The 18,824-nt window shown below is 49.9% G+C and overlaps 1 protein-coding gene across 1 annotated transcript; it reads left to right on the top strand.

Annotated features, from left to right (window-relative positions):
• Positions 1-1,506: 1,506 nt before the first annotated feature.
• CCDC61 (coiled-coil domain containing 61) lies at positions 1,507-17,970 on the top strand. The gene is given in 15 exon segments (XM_087971231.1): positions 1,507-1,587; positions 3,549-3,736; positions 5,197-5,214; positions 5,217-5,278; positions 6,269-6,429; positions 7,737-7,889; positions 8,539-8,755; positions 9,968-10,053; positions 11,509-11,690; positions 12,726-12,804; positions 14,437-14,570; positions 15,099-15,177; positions 16,821-16,887; positions 16,987-17,089; positions 17,643-17,970. Coding segments are annotated over 14 exon segments (1,593 nt in total). The 5' UTR covers positions 1,507-1,587; positions 3,549-3,582; the 3' UTR covers positions 17,741-17,970.
• The last annotated feature ends 854 nt before the right edge of the window (positions 17,971-18,824 follow it).

Here is an 18,824-nt window from a genome sequence, read left to right as displayed (position 1 = left end):
AGCTAGCTTGGTGACTTTGGGCCAATCCTCAGGAGACTGGGAGTTCTAGTCCAACATTAGGCATGAGAGCCAGCTGGGTTTCTCTGGGTCATTCCCAACCCACCTCACAGGGTTGTTGTTGCGGGAAAATTAGGAGGTGTGTTGGATATGTTTGCCACTTTGTAAAAATAATAAAGGCAAGATCGAAGTCAATACATTATTTTCTCTGTTTTCAGAGTTCCAGGCAGAAATGGCGTAGGAGCAGAGAACGGCTTTCCCATCCTTTGTGCACTCTTAAAAAAAACAAGAGAGACCCCTGAAGTTTTCTATTTGCCACAATTCTGCTCCTTTGGTCCTGATGCAAAAGCTAGCTAAGATCTTATAAGGATTTGTGGATTTTCCTTGTGTCGTATTCCAGAATGTCTGATGACATCCTGCTGGAGTTTCATGCTGCCACACTTAATTGAAATTTGTTTTTAATGAGAGGAGGATCAATTTTCTTCATTAAAGAAGTCTTGATGATGCTGATTCTTTTAAATCGGATATGGATTTGGATGTTCTCATTTTTTCCCAGAATTTATTCAGACTTCAGTTCTGCAATTTCTGGCTCTTTTTTTTTTTTTTTTTAATGGTCAGGTTTCTTAGTTGAAGCAATTTTCTGTTGGTGCCTGGAGAGGTTTGGAATAAAGACAAGCAACTTCTGGAAAACCAGGCAGAAAATATTAAAGCTTGAGAAGGAGAAGTGTCCTGATGTGCCTCCATCCGTCGCTCTTGGATACTGAATTACTTACATAGTAACTGAACAGTTATTGATTTGCCATTCACTACATTTCACTGAATGCTCAGGAAAATGCCCACGTTGCCACTTGTCCCGTTAAATCAAAAGAGCTGCACGTCTAACAATGCAGAATTCTTAAAATTTCCAGTCCAATGAAATAACAACCAATGCATCGAAAACTCCACATGCCAGTTTCGTATCTGTTTGGAAACTGGAGCGTAAGCGCATCCCTAATTGAATACCGTACACTAACGGAGGTAAAAAAACAAAAAAAAAGCAATTTTGCTTTCGGTTTCTGCAACGCGCATCCTTTTGCCTGCTTTACACCTGGCGCAGGCGGGTCTCGAACCTGCGAAGTCTATGTCTGAAAAGTGCTGGTCGCTCCGCTTCGCCCCGAACAGCCGCTAGGTGACGCTAAAGGCGGAATCTTTTTTCAACCTTTTCTCCTCCCCTTCGGAGGGGCGAGGAGCATCCCCGCCGGCTCCAGGATTGACAAGCTGAGCCTCCAGTAGACGGGCAAACGGGAGTTCTATGCGTCCTCAAGGGACGAATCAGGGACGAGCTGCCGCGTCCCCACCCCACCCCCGCGACGCAGATGGGGCGGCTCTTCAATCAGAGGGCGCGACACCAACAAAGCGAAGGGCGGGGCTTCGCTAGGGGGTAGGCTCTATTTCTTTGAATGACGGGCAGCTAGGCCTACCACGAAGGGAAAGGAGGATGGACGTTTCCATGAGCCAATGACAGCTCGGAAGCGGTTGAAGCAGAGCCCAATGGAGGGAAGAAGGCGGAGCATCTCCCAGAGGCGGCAGTTGAGGTTCGACGGCGCGCAGGTGAGGGCATTTTTTTTTGGGGGTCTCGTCGTGTTGCGCCCCTTGAGACGCCCCCCCGTTTCCTCGAGCTGCCCCCGTTTTCCTTCCTCCGTTGCCTTCAATCCTGCCCGGCCGGAAGCTCGCGGGGCGTTGCGGACTACACCTCCCATCCTCCCCAGCCAGCCTCCTCTGCTGAGCGGGGAGGGCGGCGTGGGTCCCCGTCCTTCCCCGAAGATGCCAGGCTCTCCCGGGAGGCGGCTTCCCGTCGAGATCCCGTGGCTGGGGAGGATGGGATGTGTAGTCCGACCCCCCACCCGGTCTTCCTTGGACGCCAGGTGGCCCCCGCGGGTGGGGGGGGGGGTTGTGGGCGGCTGATGGGAGCTGATGGCCCGACCCCCGTGGGACTCATTCTGCGTGGGATGATGGGTTGTGTAGTCTCGCTTGCCAGCCAGCCAGACTGCATTTGCCTCCTTTCTCATCTCCCCCCTCCCTAAACTAGCCCCCCTCCCCATTGAACCCCCTTATACGCGCACATAGAGGAGGATTCCTTCATTTGGGTTCATACAACAGGGCTTAACTAAGTTACTGAACTGGCCCACTTTCTTGGTCTGCCCAGGAATAGTGAATAACAGAATTGGAAGGGACCTTGGAGGTCATCTAGTCCACAGGTCTCCAACCTTGGCCACTTGAAGACTGGTGGACTGCAACTCCCAGAATTCCTCCGCCAACCTTGGCCACTTGAAGACTGGTGGACTGCAACTCCCAGAATTCCTCCGCCAACCTTGGCCACTTGAAGACTTGTGGACTGCAACTCCCAGAATTCCTTAGCCAACCTTGGCCACTTGAAGACTTGTGGACTTCAACTCCCAGAATTCCTCAGCCAACCTTGGCCACTTGAAGACTGGTGGACTGCAACTCCCAGAATTCCTCCGCCAACCTTGGCCACTTGAAGACTTGTGGACTGCAACTCCCAGAATTCCTCCGCCAACCTTGGCCACTTGAAGACTTGTGGACTTCAACTCCCAGAATTCCTCCGCCAACCTTGGCCACTTGAAGACTTGTGGACTTCAACTCCCAGAATTCCTCAGCCAACCTTGGCCACTTGAAGACTGGTGGACTTCAACTCCCAGAATTCCTCCGCCAACCTTGGCCACTTGAAGACTTGTGGACTTCAACTCCCAGAATTCCTCCGCCAACCTTGGCCACTTGAAGACTGGTGGACTGCAACTCCCAGAATTCCTCCGCCAACCTTGGCCACTTGAAGACTTGTGGACTGCAACTCCCAGAATTCCTTAGCCAACCTTGGCCACTTGAAGACTGGTGGACTGCAACTCCCAGAATTCCTCCGCCAACCTTGGCCACTTGAAGACTGGTGGACTGCAACTCCCAGAATTCCTCCGCCAACCTTGGCCACTTGAAGACTTGTGGACTTCAACTCCCAGAATTCCTCAGCCAACCTTGGCCACTTGAAGACTGTGGACTGCAACTCCCAGAATTCCTCAGCCAACCTTGGCCACTTGAAGACTGGTGGACTTCAACTCCCAGAATTCCTCCGCCAACCTTGGCCACTTGAAGACTTGTGGACTTCAACTCCCAGAATTCCTCCGCCAACCTTGGCCACTTGAAGACTGGTGGACTGCAACTCCCAGAATTCCTCACAACCTCCATGAGCTGTGGACTGCACCGATTCTTGGCCACTTGAAGACTTGTGGACTGCAACTCCCAGAATTCCTCAGCCAGCTTTGCTGGCTGAGGAATTCTGGGAGTTGAAGTCCACAAGTCTTCAAGTGGCCAAGGTTGGAGACCCCTGTTCTGGTCCAACCACGCTGCTCAAATACAAAACCCTAAAACCTTTCAAAAACCTCCCGTGATGCTTCACCCACAACTTGTGAAGGCCACATGGAGTCCCCAGGGCACCAGGTCAGAAGGTTCCCCTTTTGGCGTGTCAGTAGAAACACCTTCCCTCTCTTGTCCCCAAGCAGGTGACGAGCACGTTTTGTGCGTCCCGGTCCCGCCATGGCCAAACAAACCGACTACGGCCTGCAGGTCGACTATGTTTTCCGCGGAATGGAGCACGTCATCCGGATGACAACGGAAGGGAACCTGCTCGAAGTGGAGGTGGAAGACCGGCTAACCACTGACCAGTGGCGAGGGGAATTCGACGCTGCTTGTGAGTCTGGGAGGACAGGCGAGAAGGTTGGGGGGGAGGTCATCCTGAATGTTGTTGTTTTTTTGAAAACAATTTTATTGATTTTTAAAGACAAACAAAACAGACAAAACATAAAAACATCCAATTTTCTTTCATAAATATACAAACAGTGTATTGGTTGGTTTACCAATTTTTTGTGCATCCATTTCGTGGTCTCAATTACAATTACATTACATAATATCTCATTGTCAATCAGAAATTATATACCCTAGTATCGGTATTAAACAATCATTTGACCATGATTTTATTCATTCATACTTTGCGAGATAACAATAGTTTACTTAATTTATTTTATAACAAATCATATCATCATACCAAATCTATCCTAATAACATTTTATAAATATAATATCAAAAAAGAAAAGAAATAGATTTTTATATATTCGTTATTTTCTAAAATACTAAATATTCTATTATTGTATTTTATTATCTAACCATTGATAGAAAAGGTCCCAAATTTTATAGAATTATTTATCCTCTTGTTCTCTAATTTCAAATGTCAATCTACTCATTTCAGCACATTCCAATATTTTCTTAAGAGGTCATCCTGAATCTTGAGGAAGCTTTGCGGAGGTAAACCTGGCTAGTTTGCCTGGTCATTGGGCACATGATGGTCAAGAAAACACCCCCTCATCCTCATAAGCCACTGGTCCTGTTCTGACCGAGCTCCCGAAACAAGACAAACTCTCTGACGTGAACTCAAAAGATTCCTTTATTAGGAATGCCAGCAGCCCCGACAAAACGTTTCTCTCTCACTGCGGGCTAATAAGCCTGTCCGGTAGGGAGATGAATAGTTGTCTACCACATCTATTAATCTCCTCCCCCTGCCTTTTCTCCCCGGAGCTACGGTGGGGCTTCGCTAGCAGTGGTGACTTTTCCGTCCTAAGGACCGGCTCATAGATTTCCACTGCTCTCTCCTCTCCTCTGCCTTCTGCCATCCATGTATCAGGCACTGGGCCCAGCTGTTCCTCCTCTTCTTCATCAGCCACCTCCAGACCTGGGGGCTGTTGACTCTCCATCTGAGGGCTGACGGGATGGCCCAGGCCCTGCCTCTCTCTCTTTCTCTCCCCTTGGAGCTCACAGTTGCCCTGACTCCCACGCCGCCGCCTCCTCCGATTTGGCAGCTGGAGGGGCTGGCGACTAACAGGCCACAACAGGTCCTGAACCTTTCTGGCTCTGCGGAGTGGTGGCTCCAAGGGTGGGGATGGGGAAGAGAGAGGATGGTTCAGTGCAAATGGAACTTCGTGTGCAAGCGTGCGTGCCTGCTGCTTGTGCAAATGGGGTTTTGCACACACACCTGCCCCTTGCCAGGACCCCAGAGTGGGAAAGCAGGTAAGACTGCAAACCTCCCGTCCCTGAAATGCAGCCATTTCTTGAGAAACTCAGGTCTCTCTCTCTCTCTCCCTCGTTCTCCCCCCCCAGTTATTGAAGATCTGACCCACAAACGGGGAATTTCAAGCAATTTGGGATTTTCTGCAACATGCTGGAATCCGCCCTGGCTCAGGTGAGGCACGAACCAGCTTCCGGTACGTGTGCCCCCCCCCCTGCCCCCATGCACCACTTTCACATTCTGGGCAGGAGTGGGATTCCAAATTGTGTGCTACCAATTCTGTGTGCTTCGCGCACACACCCTGTGCTCAAAGATTACTTCCCGCACGCACACAGCACTCAAAGATCACATTGCATGCGCGTGCAACACTCAAAAGATCTCTGTCCGTGTGCATAGAACTCAAGGATCACTTCACATGTGCGCGCAGAACTCAAATATCGCCCTCGGTGAGGTGAGCTGTTTTTTACCTCAGCTGAGGCACGGCAATTTGCTTTGCCGCACGAATCAGCTGAGGTAAAAATCAGTGGAATATAGGACGGGAAAGGGTGTGGCGTGTGGGCGGAGCCAGTCAGAGGCGGTATTTGCTGGTTCTCTGAACTGGTCAAAATTTCCACTACCGGTTCTGAAGAACCGGTCCAAACCAGGTGAATATCACCTCTGGTTCTGGGCCTACATTCAGACTCTGGCTCAGCACGAAGATTTATCAAGGCAGGGGTTGGCCCAGTCTTCCATCCTCCTCCCTGCCACCTCCTGTTTGCTTATACATAGGTAGTCCTCGACTTGCGACAACATTTCTGTGGCCAAGTGAGACGTTTAAAGTGAATTTTCTACAGCCCGGGAAAGGGCTCCGTTGGAGAATGTGATTTATGACACGCCCTGGGAGGAGGAGGGGGGGGAAACAGGGTCATAGGTTGGCAATAAATTACCTAGGACAGAGCCGACTGCACTTGGGAAAAGTGCCGACAGATTGCTCCTAATAAATAATTGGATTTCTTTTGAAACTTGGCTGGCGGCTCATGAATTAATTAGGGCGTCCGTTGGAACCCTGACATTCTTGTTGATCAGTAACAAGTTTTTGGACTCCAAAACCTGTCTGTGTGAACGATTCTGGGAACAATCTGGTGTGTCTTTTTCTCTTCTTTTTTTTTAACCTCTTTAAAACAGAGCAGCGAGTCTGTAACATTGGACCTCCTCACCTACGCAGACCTGGAGGCGCTGCGGAACAGGAAAATCGGGGTGGGACCCCGACATCCCTCAGCCTCCAAAACCTCCCCCTTGAACTCCAAGCGTTACCTCATCCTGATTTACTCCGTGGAATTTGACAGGCAGGTTTGGGGGGTCACCTGGAATCAGGGTTTAAATATTTTCTTTTTGGGGGGGGGGGTAAATTTTTTATTATTATTTAACATTTCAAAAACATCTTTTTTAGCGAACAGCACGATTCTAGGTTTTCATATTTCCATACAAACATGAATGAATGAATGAATTTGATTACAAATTCATCTTTCACATTTAATTTCATATCCTATCCTTACATTACATATTTTCTATACATTTTCTCAAAATATTTTTCTCAAACTTATTTTATCTATTTTCTAGTCTTTTCTTGACCTATTTCTTTGAACTTTAAATAATTCTTATTCCTTCGTATTCATTATACTTTATACTTTTATCTGTCAGGTGTGCTATTGCATCGCATATTCTTATTTCATCATTTCAAAAATTCCATCCCAATTCAAACAATTCCACAATTACCCATTTGAGTGTACCACCCCTTTACCTTATACATCATTGAATAGGGTTCAAATCTTGAGTAATGGGTATTTTGAGAGACTCTGTTGCTGGTTTAGGTCTTCAGGGGTGAGGGATGGAAAATTTGAGGGACACTCAGTCAAAATTCAGGTGCAACCCTCTGGCCACTTGCGACTTCACTGCTAATCAGGTGAAACTGCACCCCGCAGGCCAGGATGGGGCAACGACAGTAGTCCTCAACTTAAAACCGCAACTGAGACGCAAAGTTGGGTTAAGTGAGACATTTAAATGAGTTTTGCTCTATTTTACATCCTTCCCTGCCACGGTTGTTAAGCAAAGCACTGCTGTTGATAAGTTAGTCCCCCATTGTTAAATGAGTCTGGCTTCCCCACTGAGAATCACGTGAGCTTGGGACACAGCCACGGTCATAAGTATGAAGCAGTTGGCGACCGTCTGAATTTTGATCCCATGATTGTGTCGCAAAGGTCGTAAGTGTGAAAAAACAACGGTCCTAATTCATTTTCTTCCATGCCGTTGTAACTTTGGACGGTCACAAAATGAACTGTTGTAAGTCGAGGGCTGCCTGTATGACAACTATACGACCTGCGGACTTCAACTCCCAGAATTCCTGAGCCAGCCAATATGGCTGGCTCAGGAATTCTGGGAGTTGAAGTCCACAGATTGTAAAGTTGCCATCACCCCGCCATTGTATAGGGCCAGAAATTCAAAATGGCGGCTGGATTTGGGATTCCTCCCCCCCACCCTTTGGGGCATCGAGGAGACCTCGGCTCTCGACCCTGTGAGCCTGTTTGGGATGCTGTGTTTGTCCCAGTCTTCCGCCATTCCTGACTTGCGGCCTGGTTGTCTCGATTCCCGGCAGGATCCATTACCCCCTACCCCTGCCCTACGTTGGAAAGCCGGATCCGGTGGTCCTGCAGAAAGTGATCCGGGAGCTGAAGCAGGAATTGGCCATGTTGAAGGCTAAGCCAGGCAAGGACTTCCGGGACGTGGAGATCCGTCGTCTTCGGGAGGAGTGAGTGAGACCGAAAAGGAGGGCGGGTAGATCTGGGCAAGGGGGGTTGATCCGGAGACAGGGCAGGGGTCTGCAAACTCTCCTTGGAATACACAGAGGGATAGAATTAGATTCCAGCAGTTCCCCCCATTTAAATTCTGAGTCTCGAGCCAAACTTCCAGAACTGCGAAAGGATTTATTGGGAGTTTAACATGTCCTGCACTGCCTGGGTGTAGCCAACTCTGAGGCACATCATTCATTGTCACCCTTGACCCTGGTTTTCCCTCCACCCCCCTGGATGTATCATAATTCATATTCTCCAATGGGACACATCCATAGCCCAAAGTCATCAATCATGCTCTCCAATTAGGATTGTGCACGGCAGAAAACTTCGGTCACCTAGTTACTATCTTTGAAAACATTTATGGAATGCACTTTTGGTTTCCAAGCTGCTGCACTGCTCCCCCCTCCTCCCTTTCTGTTGGCAACTCTAAAAAGACCAGAGAAATATTTGATGAGTTGACAACTGGAGGGTCTAAGAGCCAGGAGTTAAATTGCAGAGAGCAATTAAATTAAATCTTAAGGTAGTCCTCCATTTATGACCTAAAATATCTGTTTCTCTCTCTCTCTCTCTCCTCTCTCACCCGCCACCCCCCGCCCTGCCCTGCAGGCTGCAGCGCGCTCTGGAGGAGAAGCAGCTGATGGAGTCGGTGCTGCTGAACTCCCAGGAGGAGCTGCAGGTGGCCGCCAAGGGCAGCGGCTTGAAGGAGGTGAAGATCCTGAAGAAGGTGGTGCAGACGCTGGAAGAGCAGCTGGCCAAGGAGCGGGCCAAGCACCAGCGCCTGGCCGCCCGGCGCCTGCAGGAGAGCCGGCAGCTGGCGGACGAGGTAGGCAGAAGCCCCGCCCAGTCTGGAAGCCCCACCCCCCCACCCCCGGGCTAGGGCCAGCATCCTCCCGCTGGGAGGGCAGGCGGACTGGAGCCACTCGTTTGGGGTTACGAGAGAGACACACACACACACCCTTGAAAAAAATGCTATTTATCACCCGGTTTCCAAGTTCAGAAGTTTGGATTTTCCACCACCGCATCGGGTTGCGGAAAAAGGACGTGCAATCTAGTGGTTAAGGCACCGGGCTGAAAAATAGGAGACAGGGAATTCTAGTCCCGCTTCAGTCATGAAAGCCAACTGGGCCAATCCCCAGGAGACGGGGGGTTCTAGCCCTGCCTCAGCCCTGAAAGGGTTGGGTGACTTTGGGCCGGTCTCTCTCCCTCCCTCTCTCAGCCCAACCCACCTCAAAAGGTTGTGGTTGTCGTAGGGAAAGGAGGAGGAGGAGGAGGAAGGCCGCGTCGGATAGATGTTTCATGACCCAACTAGGTAACATCCTCAGTGATCTCCCTCCCTCTGGGCCCTCTGAGCTTAGTGGTTTTCTTGCAGACATTTCACGACCCAAATAGGTAACATCAGTGATTTTCCTCCCTCCATTCCTCTTTTTCCTTCCTTCCCCCTTCCTTTCCCCCCTTCTCTTTCCTTCCTCCCTCCCTCTTTCTTCCTTCCTTCCTCCCTCTTTTCCTTCCTTCCCCCCTCTTTCCTTCTCCTTCCATCTCCTCCCTCCCTTTCCTTCCTCTTTCCTTTCCCTCCCTCTTTCTTCCCTCTCCCTCTCCTTCCTTTCCTTCTTCCTTCCTTTCCTTCCTTCCATCTCTTCCTTCCATTCCTTCCTCTTTTCCTTCCTTCCTCCCCTTTCCATCATCCCTCCCTCCCCTCTTTTCTCCTCCCTTTTCCTTTCTTCCTCCCCCTCTTTCCTTCCCTCCCTCCTCTCTCCCTCCCTCCTTCCTCCTCCTTCCTCTTTCCCCTCTTTTCCTTCTTCCTTCCTTCCTTCCTTCCTTCCATCTACTTCCTTCCCTCCCCTCCCTTCCTTCCTTCCTTTCTTCCGTCCTTCCTTCCTTCCCTCTCCTCCCTTTCCTCTCCCTCCTTTTCCTTCCCTTCCCTCCCCTCTTCCCTCCCTTTTCTCCCTGAGCTTACAAACATTTTCCATTGTGGTTGTGGTTTGTGTGTTGTGTTCCACACAACACCCTCTTTGATCCCTCTTTCCGATCCTCACAGCTGGCCGAAGTGAAAGCGGCCGAGAGAAGCCTCCGGATCCGTGTGAAGAACCTAACCAACGAGCTGGCTTTATACAAAAAGGGAAGGCAAGTGGTCCTCGCTTAACGACCGTTCAAAGTTACAGCAGTCTCCGAACGTTACTCACAACTCTTCCTCAAGGCTACCTCCACAGTCAACTGGGTCCCATTTTGGCCCCCTGGCAGCTGGTTCAACATTTGCCGTATCCCTGAGTCACAAAAATGCCCATTTGGGAGCGTGGGTTCCCCTTAACGGCCCTGTGACTCACTTAGTGACCAGGGGGGACTTGCTTTACGGCCTTTGTAAAATCAAGTCAGGTCATATGTGGCGACTGGATTTAAAACCGCAGTGATTTATAAACACCCCAAAATCGCCCAGGCTCCGTTTTGGTCATTAGGTGAGGATCACCTACATTTGCCACGTAGGTGCCTGCTTTTTCCAAGCTGAGCCCATTCCATTTCCACTTTCCCTCCCTCCACTTCACGCCCACTTTATACAGGCAGTCCTTGACTTACGACGACAAGCCCAAAATGTTCTGTGGTTAAGTGAGACCTTGGTACAGTGAATTTGGCTCCGTTTCCTCACCTTTCTTGTCCCTGTTGTTAAATGAATCACCACCATTGATAAGTCGGTAACATGGTCGTTAAATGAATCTGGCTTCCCCTGTTGACTTTGCTCGTTGCAAAAGGGGATCACATCTCGATAAACAGCAATGGTCATAAGTATGAGACGGTGGCCAAGTACCTGGCTCTTGATTCCATGATCCTAGGGATATCAAGGTCGTAAGTGTGGGGGGAAAAGGACCCTCAGTCCCTTTTTCCCCCCAGTGCCGTTGTTAATGTCAAGCGGTCACTAAACCGAACCATTGTAAGTTGAGGACTACTGTTCTGACCCAAACCTTGTTCCAAGGTAACAAACACGAAACAGAGGTAACAGCAAAACCTTTTTAATGCTTCTCTGCGAATTCCTCACGGTTAAAAGGCTGTTTTAAACTCATTGTCTCTGATAAGAACGAGCCTTGCCAAGGTGGTGCAAGGCTGCCAAGAACACTAGAGAAAGTGACTAAGAAATATTTCAAACCCAAAGAGTCTCCAAACACCAACCAAGATAGTCCGAACGTCCACAAGGCTTGAGTGCAAAAACGTCTTTGCTTCCTGCAAAGAACTCCGGTTTCTCAGCTGGCTTTTATCTCTTGAGGGAGGGGCCATTATCTTGCAGCCTTACTCCCGAATCCCCTGTGCTGCTGCAGCTGCTCTTTCCTTCGAGCAGCCCTGCACGCACGCTTTGCACTGGGCACAGGCTCCTCGGGGTGCTCTTCATCACTGCTGCCAGCCTCCACAATCTCCGAAGGCAGCACTCCACTCCCTGATGGTCCTGGCCCCATCCCTGCATCCCACGCAGGCCCCTCACCTGAGTCCTCGCTCTCCGAGACCTCAGCCAGGTCCCACACCTGCTGCCGGCGAACCACAACAACTACCCGCCTCCCCTCTCAAAACGTCCTCTTGCCCTCTCTCTCCTCCCAGCCTGAACCGAGCCGGCATCCCAAAGCGAGACGGCCATCGCTCTGCCTCATGTGAACGGTCCCATTCCCAGGAGCGCAGCAGCGGCGTTCCCTGGGCAGCCAGCCGGCCGCGATCCACTTCCAGGGACGGGCGCAGTGGGAGCCAACAGAGCCGCCTCTCCCGCCAATCTCCTTCTCCGACAGGTGGGTTATTCTGACTTAGGCTTCCTTAGAAAGCATAAAGCACAGTTTTTTTTGAATAATAGTTTTTATAAAACATAACATTTAAAAACATTGAACGTGGTGGAGTTGTTTTGACATAACTTTTGGTCAACATTCTAGTATAATATAGATCTTATATACATTTGTGTGTGTGATCATCTAGACCAGGGTGTCCAACCTTGGCAACTTTAAGACTTGTGGACTTCAACTCCCAGAATTCCTCAGCCAGCTTTGCTGGCTGAGGAATTCTGGGAGTTGAAGTCCACAAGTCTTAAAGTTGCCAAGGTTGGACACCCCTGATCTAGACAAATCTCTCAGTAAAAACAAATGATTTATTAGGAGTGACCATGTCGGCGTTAGCTGGGTGCAGCCAACACTAAAATACATCATCCATTTCCTCCTTGACCCTGATCTTTCCCCTCCACCCCCTGGATGTATATTCTCCAATGGGACACATCCATAGCCAAGAGTCATCAATCATGCTCTCCAGTAATAATCTTGCGTGCCAACAGCTTTGGGCTGCCAAGGCTATTATCTGAGGCATTTAAGGAATGCACTGCTTTCCCCCACTCCCTTTCTGCTGGCCACTAAAAAGACTAAAGGAGCATTTTTTTTAAGTTGATATATACATTTATTCATCCTTAATTACATCCTCCAACATCCTTAGTCTCTTAGTCTCGGATATCCTCTCATTTCCATCTCAGGTCCTTCCTTTCTGTCCCCACCAATGATAAAAATCTATTCCAGATTATGTAATATTCCGATTCATCCTTATTTTTCATCTCTAGGGTTAGTCTTATCCATTTCAGGGCTTTTATCAGAATTTTGTTTATTGCTTCCATCTTCGCTAGGGATTTCTTTCTCCTTCCACTTCTGGGCAAATAGCATTCTTGCCACAGTCATGACATGTATGATCAAGGATAGCTCTTCATTACGATGTTTATGTCTGAAAATCCCATCCTGTAGCCCAAACAGATTCCTTACAAGTCCATTCCTCGCCTTCTTTTCCGACTGCAGGTATCCGGACCTCTCGCTTTGATCCGACAGCTTTCGTGAAGGCCAAGGAACGGAAACAAAAGGAGATCGAACAGAAAAAGTGAGTGGACTTTCCTGCAGAAATGGCTTTTTTTTCTCCAGTCCACTAAGCAGAGTTCTTGTCCACACCTGGCCTGAATCTATATATTAAAAAGCGAAATGCTATCATCACAAAATCTCCAGAACCGTAAAGTCTACAAACTTGAAATTTGGCACCTATGTTCCTCTGGGCTTCTAAGTGCTCACTAAGAAAAGATTTTTCAAATGACCATCGGAGCATTTAGAGCAGTGGTCCCCAACCTTTTTTGTACCAGGGACCGGTTTCAAGCAGAAAATTTTTCCAAGGACCGGGGGGGGAGAGAAGAGAAGGGGGGGCTTTTCCTGTCGTCGCAGCTATTCCGAAGCGCCCGTTTCACCCCCACCCCACCCCGCCCGCCCGCCACGCTTCAATCCACAGTGTCCCGTTCTGCCTGCCTGCCTGCCTGCCTTAGTTTCTGGTTGTTTGGGAGCAGCTTCGGCTGAGAATAATAACTATTCGCCTCTTTTACTCAGCCGAAGCTGTTCCGATTCAACCATTAACGAAGGCAGGCAGGCAGGCAGAACGGAGCACTGCGGGCGGGCGGGCGGGCGGACGGGGTGGGGAGAAAGGCGACAGGAAAAGCCCCCCCGCTTCTTTGAAGCAGTTTCTTCCTGGGCTGGTGGAGGAGCGAGAGAGCGACTGAGAGAGCTGACCCAGAGAGAAGGACAGGCTTCGGTTGCTTCCTCCCTCCCCTTCTTTCATTTGTGTCCTTGATCCCCGATCCCAGCAGCATTCACCGAAGGTGAAGAAAGCCGCCATTTTTTAAAAAAAATTCTTTGCGGCCCGGTAGAGAGTGCTGCACGGCCGGTACCGGTCCGCGGCCCGGTGGTTGGGGACCCTGATTTAGAGTATTTCCTATATTATTATTATTAACACGCTCTGATGCAAAGGAGTTCTACTCCCCTCCCCACCTGAAATGAAATCTCTTGCAAAGGCAAAACCCAAGCAGAGGAGTTTCAGTTTTAATTTCATGGCAGCAATCAGCTTTAGTACAGAACAGTTGAGCTAAGCCACGCCCAGGCTCCTTGCTGTCTCCTTGCTCACACAGCAAATACTGTTTCAGTTTCCAAACAGCCCTCAATTGTCTCACACACTGCCAGGATGCTAGCCAGATGAATACCGATGGATGCTGGTAGGCAGAGGCAGAATTTTTCCCCCCTTATTTTCCTCCCCCAAAAGCTAAATCCGACCACATAGTTTTGTGGCAAAGCACGGGCATCCAGCTAGTGACTACTAAACCACGGGGCAGAGAGCCACGTTTGGCAAATTAAAAATAATTGCAAGGCTCCAAAATGGAATAGTTAGTGCACAAATCGGCTCTTAGGTGGCTGGCTGCATAGCATATTTTTTTGGGGGCAGCGGCAAAATTTGGCCGTGGGGGGGGGGGGTTTCATAAATTTCATGTTTAATTTCACGTTACTTTGCATCTCACCCAAGTGACTCTGGGAGGTTGACAGACAGCACAATAAATACGGAAACCCGTCGGTTAAAAAAGCAAGGTTAATATTGACCAGGGAAAAATAAGCCAGTAAGGTTATCGTGCCGATCTGCTCTGCGCTTTGTCTGATAACGGATCCGAAAAGCGATCGTTTCATTCCCGGTCTTCCTTCCCAGCAAACGGAACCTCCATCGGGCCATGGGAGACACCCCGCCCAGCGGCTGGTACCACCACACCCAGCTCAGGGGCTCCTCGGTCCGCCTCCCCGGCGGAAGCAGCCTTGGGAAGCCGCGCGGCCGCAGCTCTTCAGGTATGGCAGGTGCGCCAGGAGAGTTTAGCCTTTATTCTCGCCAGGGCAGCAGGGGGCAAAGGGTTGGCGGGGGGGTGGGAGAGTGCAAGACTTGGGTCCTCCAACTCTCCGTATTCAAGAAGGAAATGGCAGAGGAACAAGAAGGAAGTGAGCAAGCGGGATATGCTGGGCTCCTGTAGAACAGGGGTCTCCAACCTTGGCAACTTTTAAGACTTGTGGACTTCAACTCCCAGAGTTCCTCAGCCAGCTTTGCTGGCTGAGGAACTCTGGGAGTTGAAGTCCACAAGTCTTAAAAGTTGCCAAGGTTGGAGACCCCTGCTGTAGAAAGCAATCCAGTTCCAGGTCGCCCTCCAACTGTTCTGACCCAGCTCCCCAAACAGACAATCTCTCTGACGTGAACTCAAAAGATTCCTCAACTTACAACCCCATTGGAGCCTTGGTGACTCACGAGCGTGGAATCACCCCTGGAGGGGGGAATGGGTGGGACCCTGCCCCAAAATGCCCCTTTCCGTTTTTTTATACCCCCAGTGGAAAGTTTCCGCAGCAAACGCACCTCGGCCAGCTCAGGGAGCGAGATGGAGGATTATTCAGAACCTGTTGCACCAAGGTAAGGGATTTTTTTGGGGGGGGGAGATGGGGTTTCTTATAATGGGGGGGAGAAGGGGGGGCACTGGGGTCTGCTAAGCTGATTCTGGCAATCCATCTACTACCTTTCCAACCGTAACTATTCACTCCCCGATTCTGGTGTATGTAATAGCGGCGTATCTCAACCTTAACGTGATGACTCGTCGTCTCTCAAAATAACCCAAAACATACCTTAAAAGTCCGGTAAGGCCTTCCACTTAACTTCACTGTTTTATTAGGCACAGTTTAAAGTCACAAAAGTAAACAATGAGGCAAAAAAGAAAACCAAAACAAACCACATTGACCAGAGTTCCGAAGCAAACCAAGATAACTAATCATAAACCCCAGGAAAATAACCGAGGAGAGTCCATGGGAAGAACGCCAGCAAAGATAAACCTCTGTCAAAGCAAACACTAAATTGACTCCAGCAATTCTGACTGCGCAGTTGCAAACTTACATACATAGCTCCCAGATGCAAGCCACGAGGGGGATCGTGGTAATCTCCTCCTGAGTAGACCTCGCTTTTCCCTGATCCTCTCCTCCCTGCGTGACCTAGGATGGAGAGGGGGTGGGCCTGGGTCCTCCTCTGACTGCTCAGCCGGCCTCTGCCCTTCCCCAGCCTCCTCCACCACCTCTGGAGCCACACTCCCACTCCCTGTTGGCTGTTCCTCCTCTTCCTCAGAGTCAGACTCCACCAGGGGCAGGACACTTGGTGAATTGAAGCTGCTTAGACCAACTCCCAGAATTCCCTAGCCAGCCAAGGGGGAAGAAGTCCTCTGGGAGTTGAAGTCCCCACATCTTAAAGTTCATCAGGCTGACTGGGGAATTCTGGGAGCTGGAGTCCAAATATCTTCAAAATTCATCAGCAAGATGGCTGGGGAATTCTGGGAGCTGGAGTCCAAATATCTTAAGAATTCATCAGCAAGATGGCTGGGGAATTCTGGGAGCTGGAGTCCAAATATCTTCAAAATTCATCAGTAGGCTGGTTGGGGAATTCTGGGAGCTGAAGTACAAATATCTTCAAAATTCATCAGTAGGATGGCTGGGGAATTCTGGGAGCTGGAGTCCAAATATCTTAAGAATTCATCAGTAGGCTGGCTGGGGAATTCTGGGAGCTGGAGTCCAAATATCTTCAGAATTCATCAGCAAGATGGCTGGGGAATTCTGGGAGCTGGAGTCCAAATATCTTAAGAATTCATCAGTAGGCTGGCTGGGGAATTCTGGGAGCTGGAGTCCAAATATCTTCAGAATTCATCAGCAAGATGGCTGGGGAATTCTGGGAGCTGGAGTCCAAATATCTTCAAAATTCATCAGCAAGATGGCTGGGGAATTCTGGGAGCTGGAGTCCAAATATCTTCAGAATTCATCAGCAGGCTGGCTGGGGAATTCTGGGAGCTGGAGTCCAAATATCTTCAGAATTCATCAGTAGGCTGACTGGGGAATTCTGGGAGCTGAAGTCCATGCAAACCAGCCAAGTTTCAGAAACACTACTCTAGTCTGCCCACGGAACGTGGCTCTTTTAAGCCACGTAGAACAAAATGTTTCCCGTTATTTAAGATCTGACACATCTGCAATTTCACCGTTGGGTGTTGCCCCATCTAACGGATTCTGTCCTTGTTCGTTCAGAGGCAGGAAACGGCTAGCCAGGAACAGGAAGCCCTTCAGCTCTTCGTCTTGGAACGGCCCCACGGCGGTGAGTGGTCAACAGAGGGTTCCTCTTTCCAACGTTGGCCCTGGGTTCGAGGCGAGCCCTCCATGTGACACCGCCCACTAATTCTTGTTCTGCATTCAGGGCCCCCGTGCGGACAACGCTCACAAGAAACGTTTCTCCAGCACCCCACATACAGGCAAGGCCAGGGGGAAAGGTAAAGCAGAGGAGATCTTGGAAAACTCAGGTGGGTGGCTGTCTCTGGGTCAAGCCTATTTTATTTTAATCTCTGTGTATAAAAGCAAAATGCCCCTCAGGCATCATCACAAAATCTCCAGAACCGTAAAGCCTACAAACTTGAAATTTGGCCCCTATGTTCCTCTTGGCTTCTAGGGGCTCACTAAGAAAGGATTTTTCCAAATGACCATCAGAGCATTTAGAGTATTTCCTATATTATTATTATTATTAACACGCTCTGATGCTAAGGAGTTCTACTCCCCCTCCCCACTTGGAAAGAAAGCTGTTCCAAATGCAAAAGGAGCAAGCGGAGGAGTTTCAGTTTCAGAGCAGTAAAGCAGCTTTAGTACAGAACAGTTGAGCCACGCCACGCCCAGGCTTCTTGCTGTCTCCTTGCTCACACAGCAAATACTGTTTCCGTTTCGAAACAGCCCTCGACTCTCCCTCTGACAGGACACTAGCCAGGTGAATGCCGACGGAGGCAGAATTCCCCTCCCCTTATTTTGGCAGTTTGGGATGATCCCCCTCCGGCTGCCCCACCTGATCCTGTCATCTCCCAACAGAGAACCTCTACGACGAGCCCTCGGCGGATCTCTCCGAGATCGACGCCCGTCTGCAGGCGCTGCAGGAGTACATGAATAAGCTGGAAACGCAGACATAGCCCGAGCGAGGGAGCCGAGCCTTGGCCCAGCTCGATCCGGTCCAAACGTCGATGATGTCCTTTTCCTCCACTCTCGCTACCCTGGTTGTGGGTCTTCCTCCTACGGCTACGTCCTTAAGGGGTGGGGAGGGCTGGGGTGGGGAGGGGGAATGGGAGACGGCTGTCCTGCCAAACCTCAGCTGTGGAAAGCCTTCCTAAGAACGATTTCATTAAAGGTTTCTAAGAACAACCTTCCCGAGAAGTTTTCCCTTCTTGCAAGAATCCTTTTTACGGCAGTGATTCTTAAGCTCAGCAGCTTTAAAGGTGAACATAGAGTAACAGAGTTGGAAGGGACCATGTAGGTATGTGATGGCAAACCTATGGCACATGGGCCACAGGTGGCCCGCAGAGCCGTTTGCGCCAGCACGCGCGCCCCAGCCAAACTTACCTGCACTGCGCATGCGTGCGCCTCTCCGCTGATTTTTCGGCCCGTTTTGAGGCCTTTTTCGGCCTCCCAGAGACTCAAGAGAAGCCTCTGCAGCTTTTGGAGGGGCGAAAACCAGGCCCTTCACCCCTTCCTGTTTTTCCGGAAATACCAGAAGTGACTAAACAGGCCCATTTTTCGGCCTCCAAAGCCTGCAGAGGCTTCCCTTGAGCCCCTGGAAAGTTGAAAAAGGACTCAAAACAGGCCAAAAATTCAGCTGGGAGGGGCACGCATGTGCGGTGTAGGTAAGAGGGTGGCGGCAGGGGAGGGTGTCGTGTGCTTGTGGAGGGGGGCTGGGGGGGGCACACACATTGCCTTCTGGGTGCTGGCACATGAGCGTGCAAGCACAAGCGTACGCACAATTTTTGGCCCAGGAGCCCAAAAAGGTTAGCCACCACTGCCCTACACCATCCCTGATTGGACAATGGCAAGTCCAATCTAAGTGGACTTCCAATTCCCAGAATTCCCCGGCCAGCCATGTGGCCCCCTTGGCTACATTTTGCTATATTCTCCTTTGCAAAGTTCGCATCCGGCGTCTCCGTGTTTTTTTTAAAGAGTCCACCTGCCATTTGTTTTCGCCTATGAAATTCTGCTTTACAGGTTTATTTTTTTTAAAATATC

This window comes from Notechis scutatus, chromosome 8 (assembly GCF_049901735.1).
Source record: "Notechis scutatus isolate UNSWTSFEM ecotype Mainland chromosome 8, rNotScu1.2, whole genome shotgun sequence".
Classification (NCBI taxonomy): Eukaryota; Metazoa; Chordata; class Lepidosauria; order Squamata; family Elapidae; genus Notechis; species Notechis scutatus.
The sequence above is the reverse complement of the archived record's forward strand: the minus strand, read 5'-3'. Positions and strand labels throughout refer to the sequence as shown.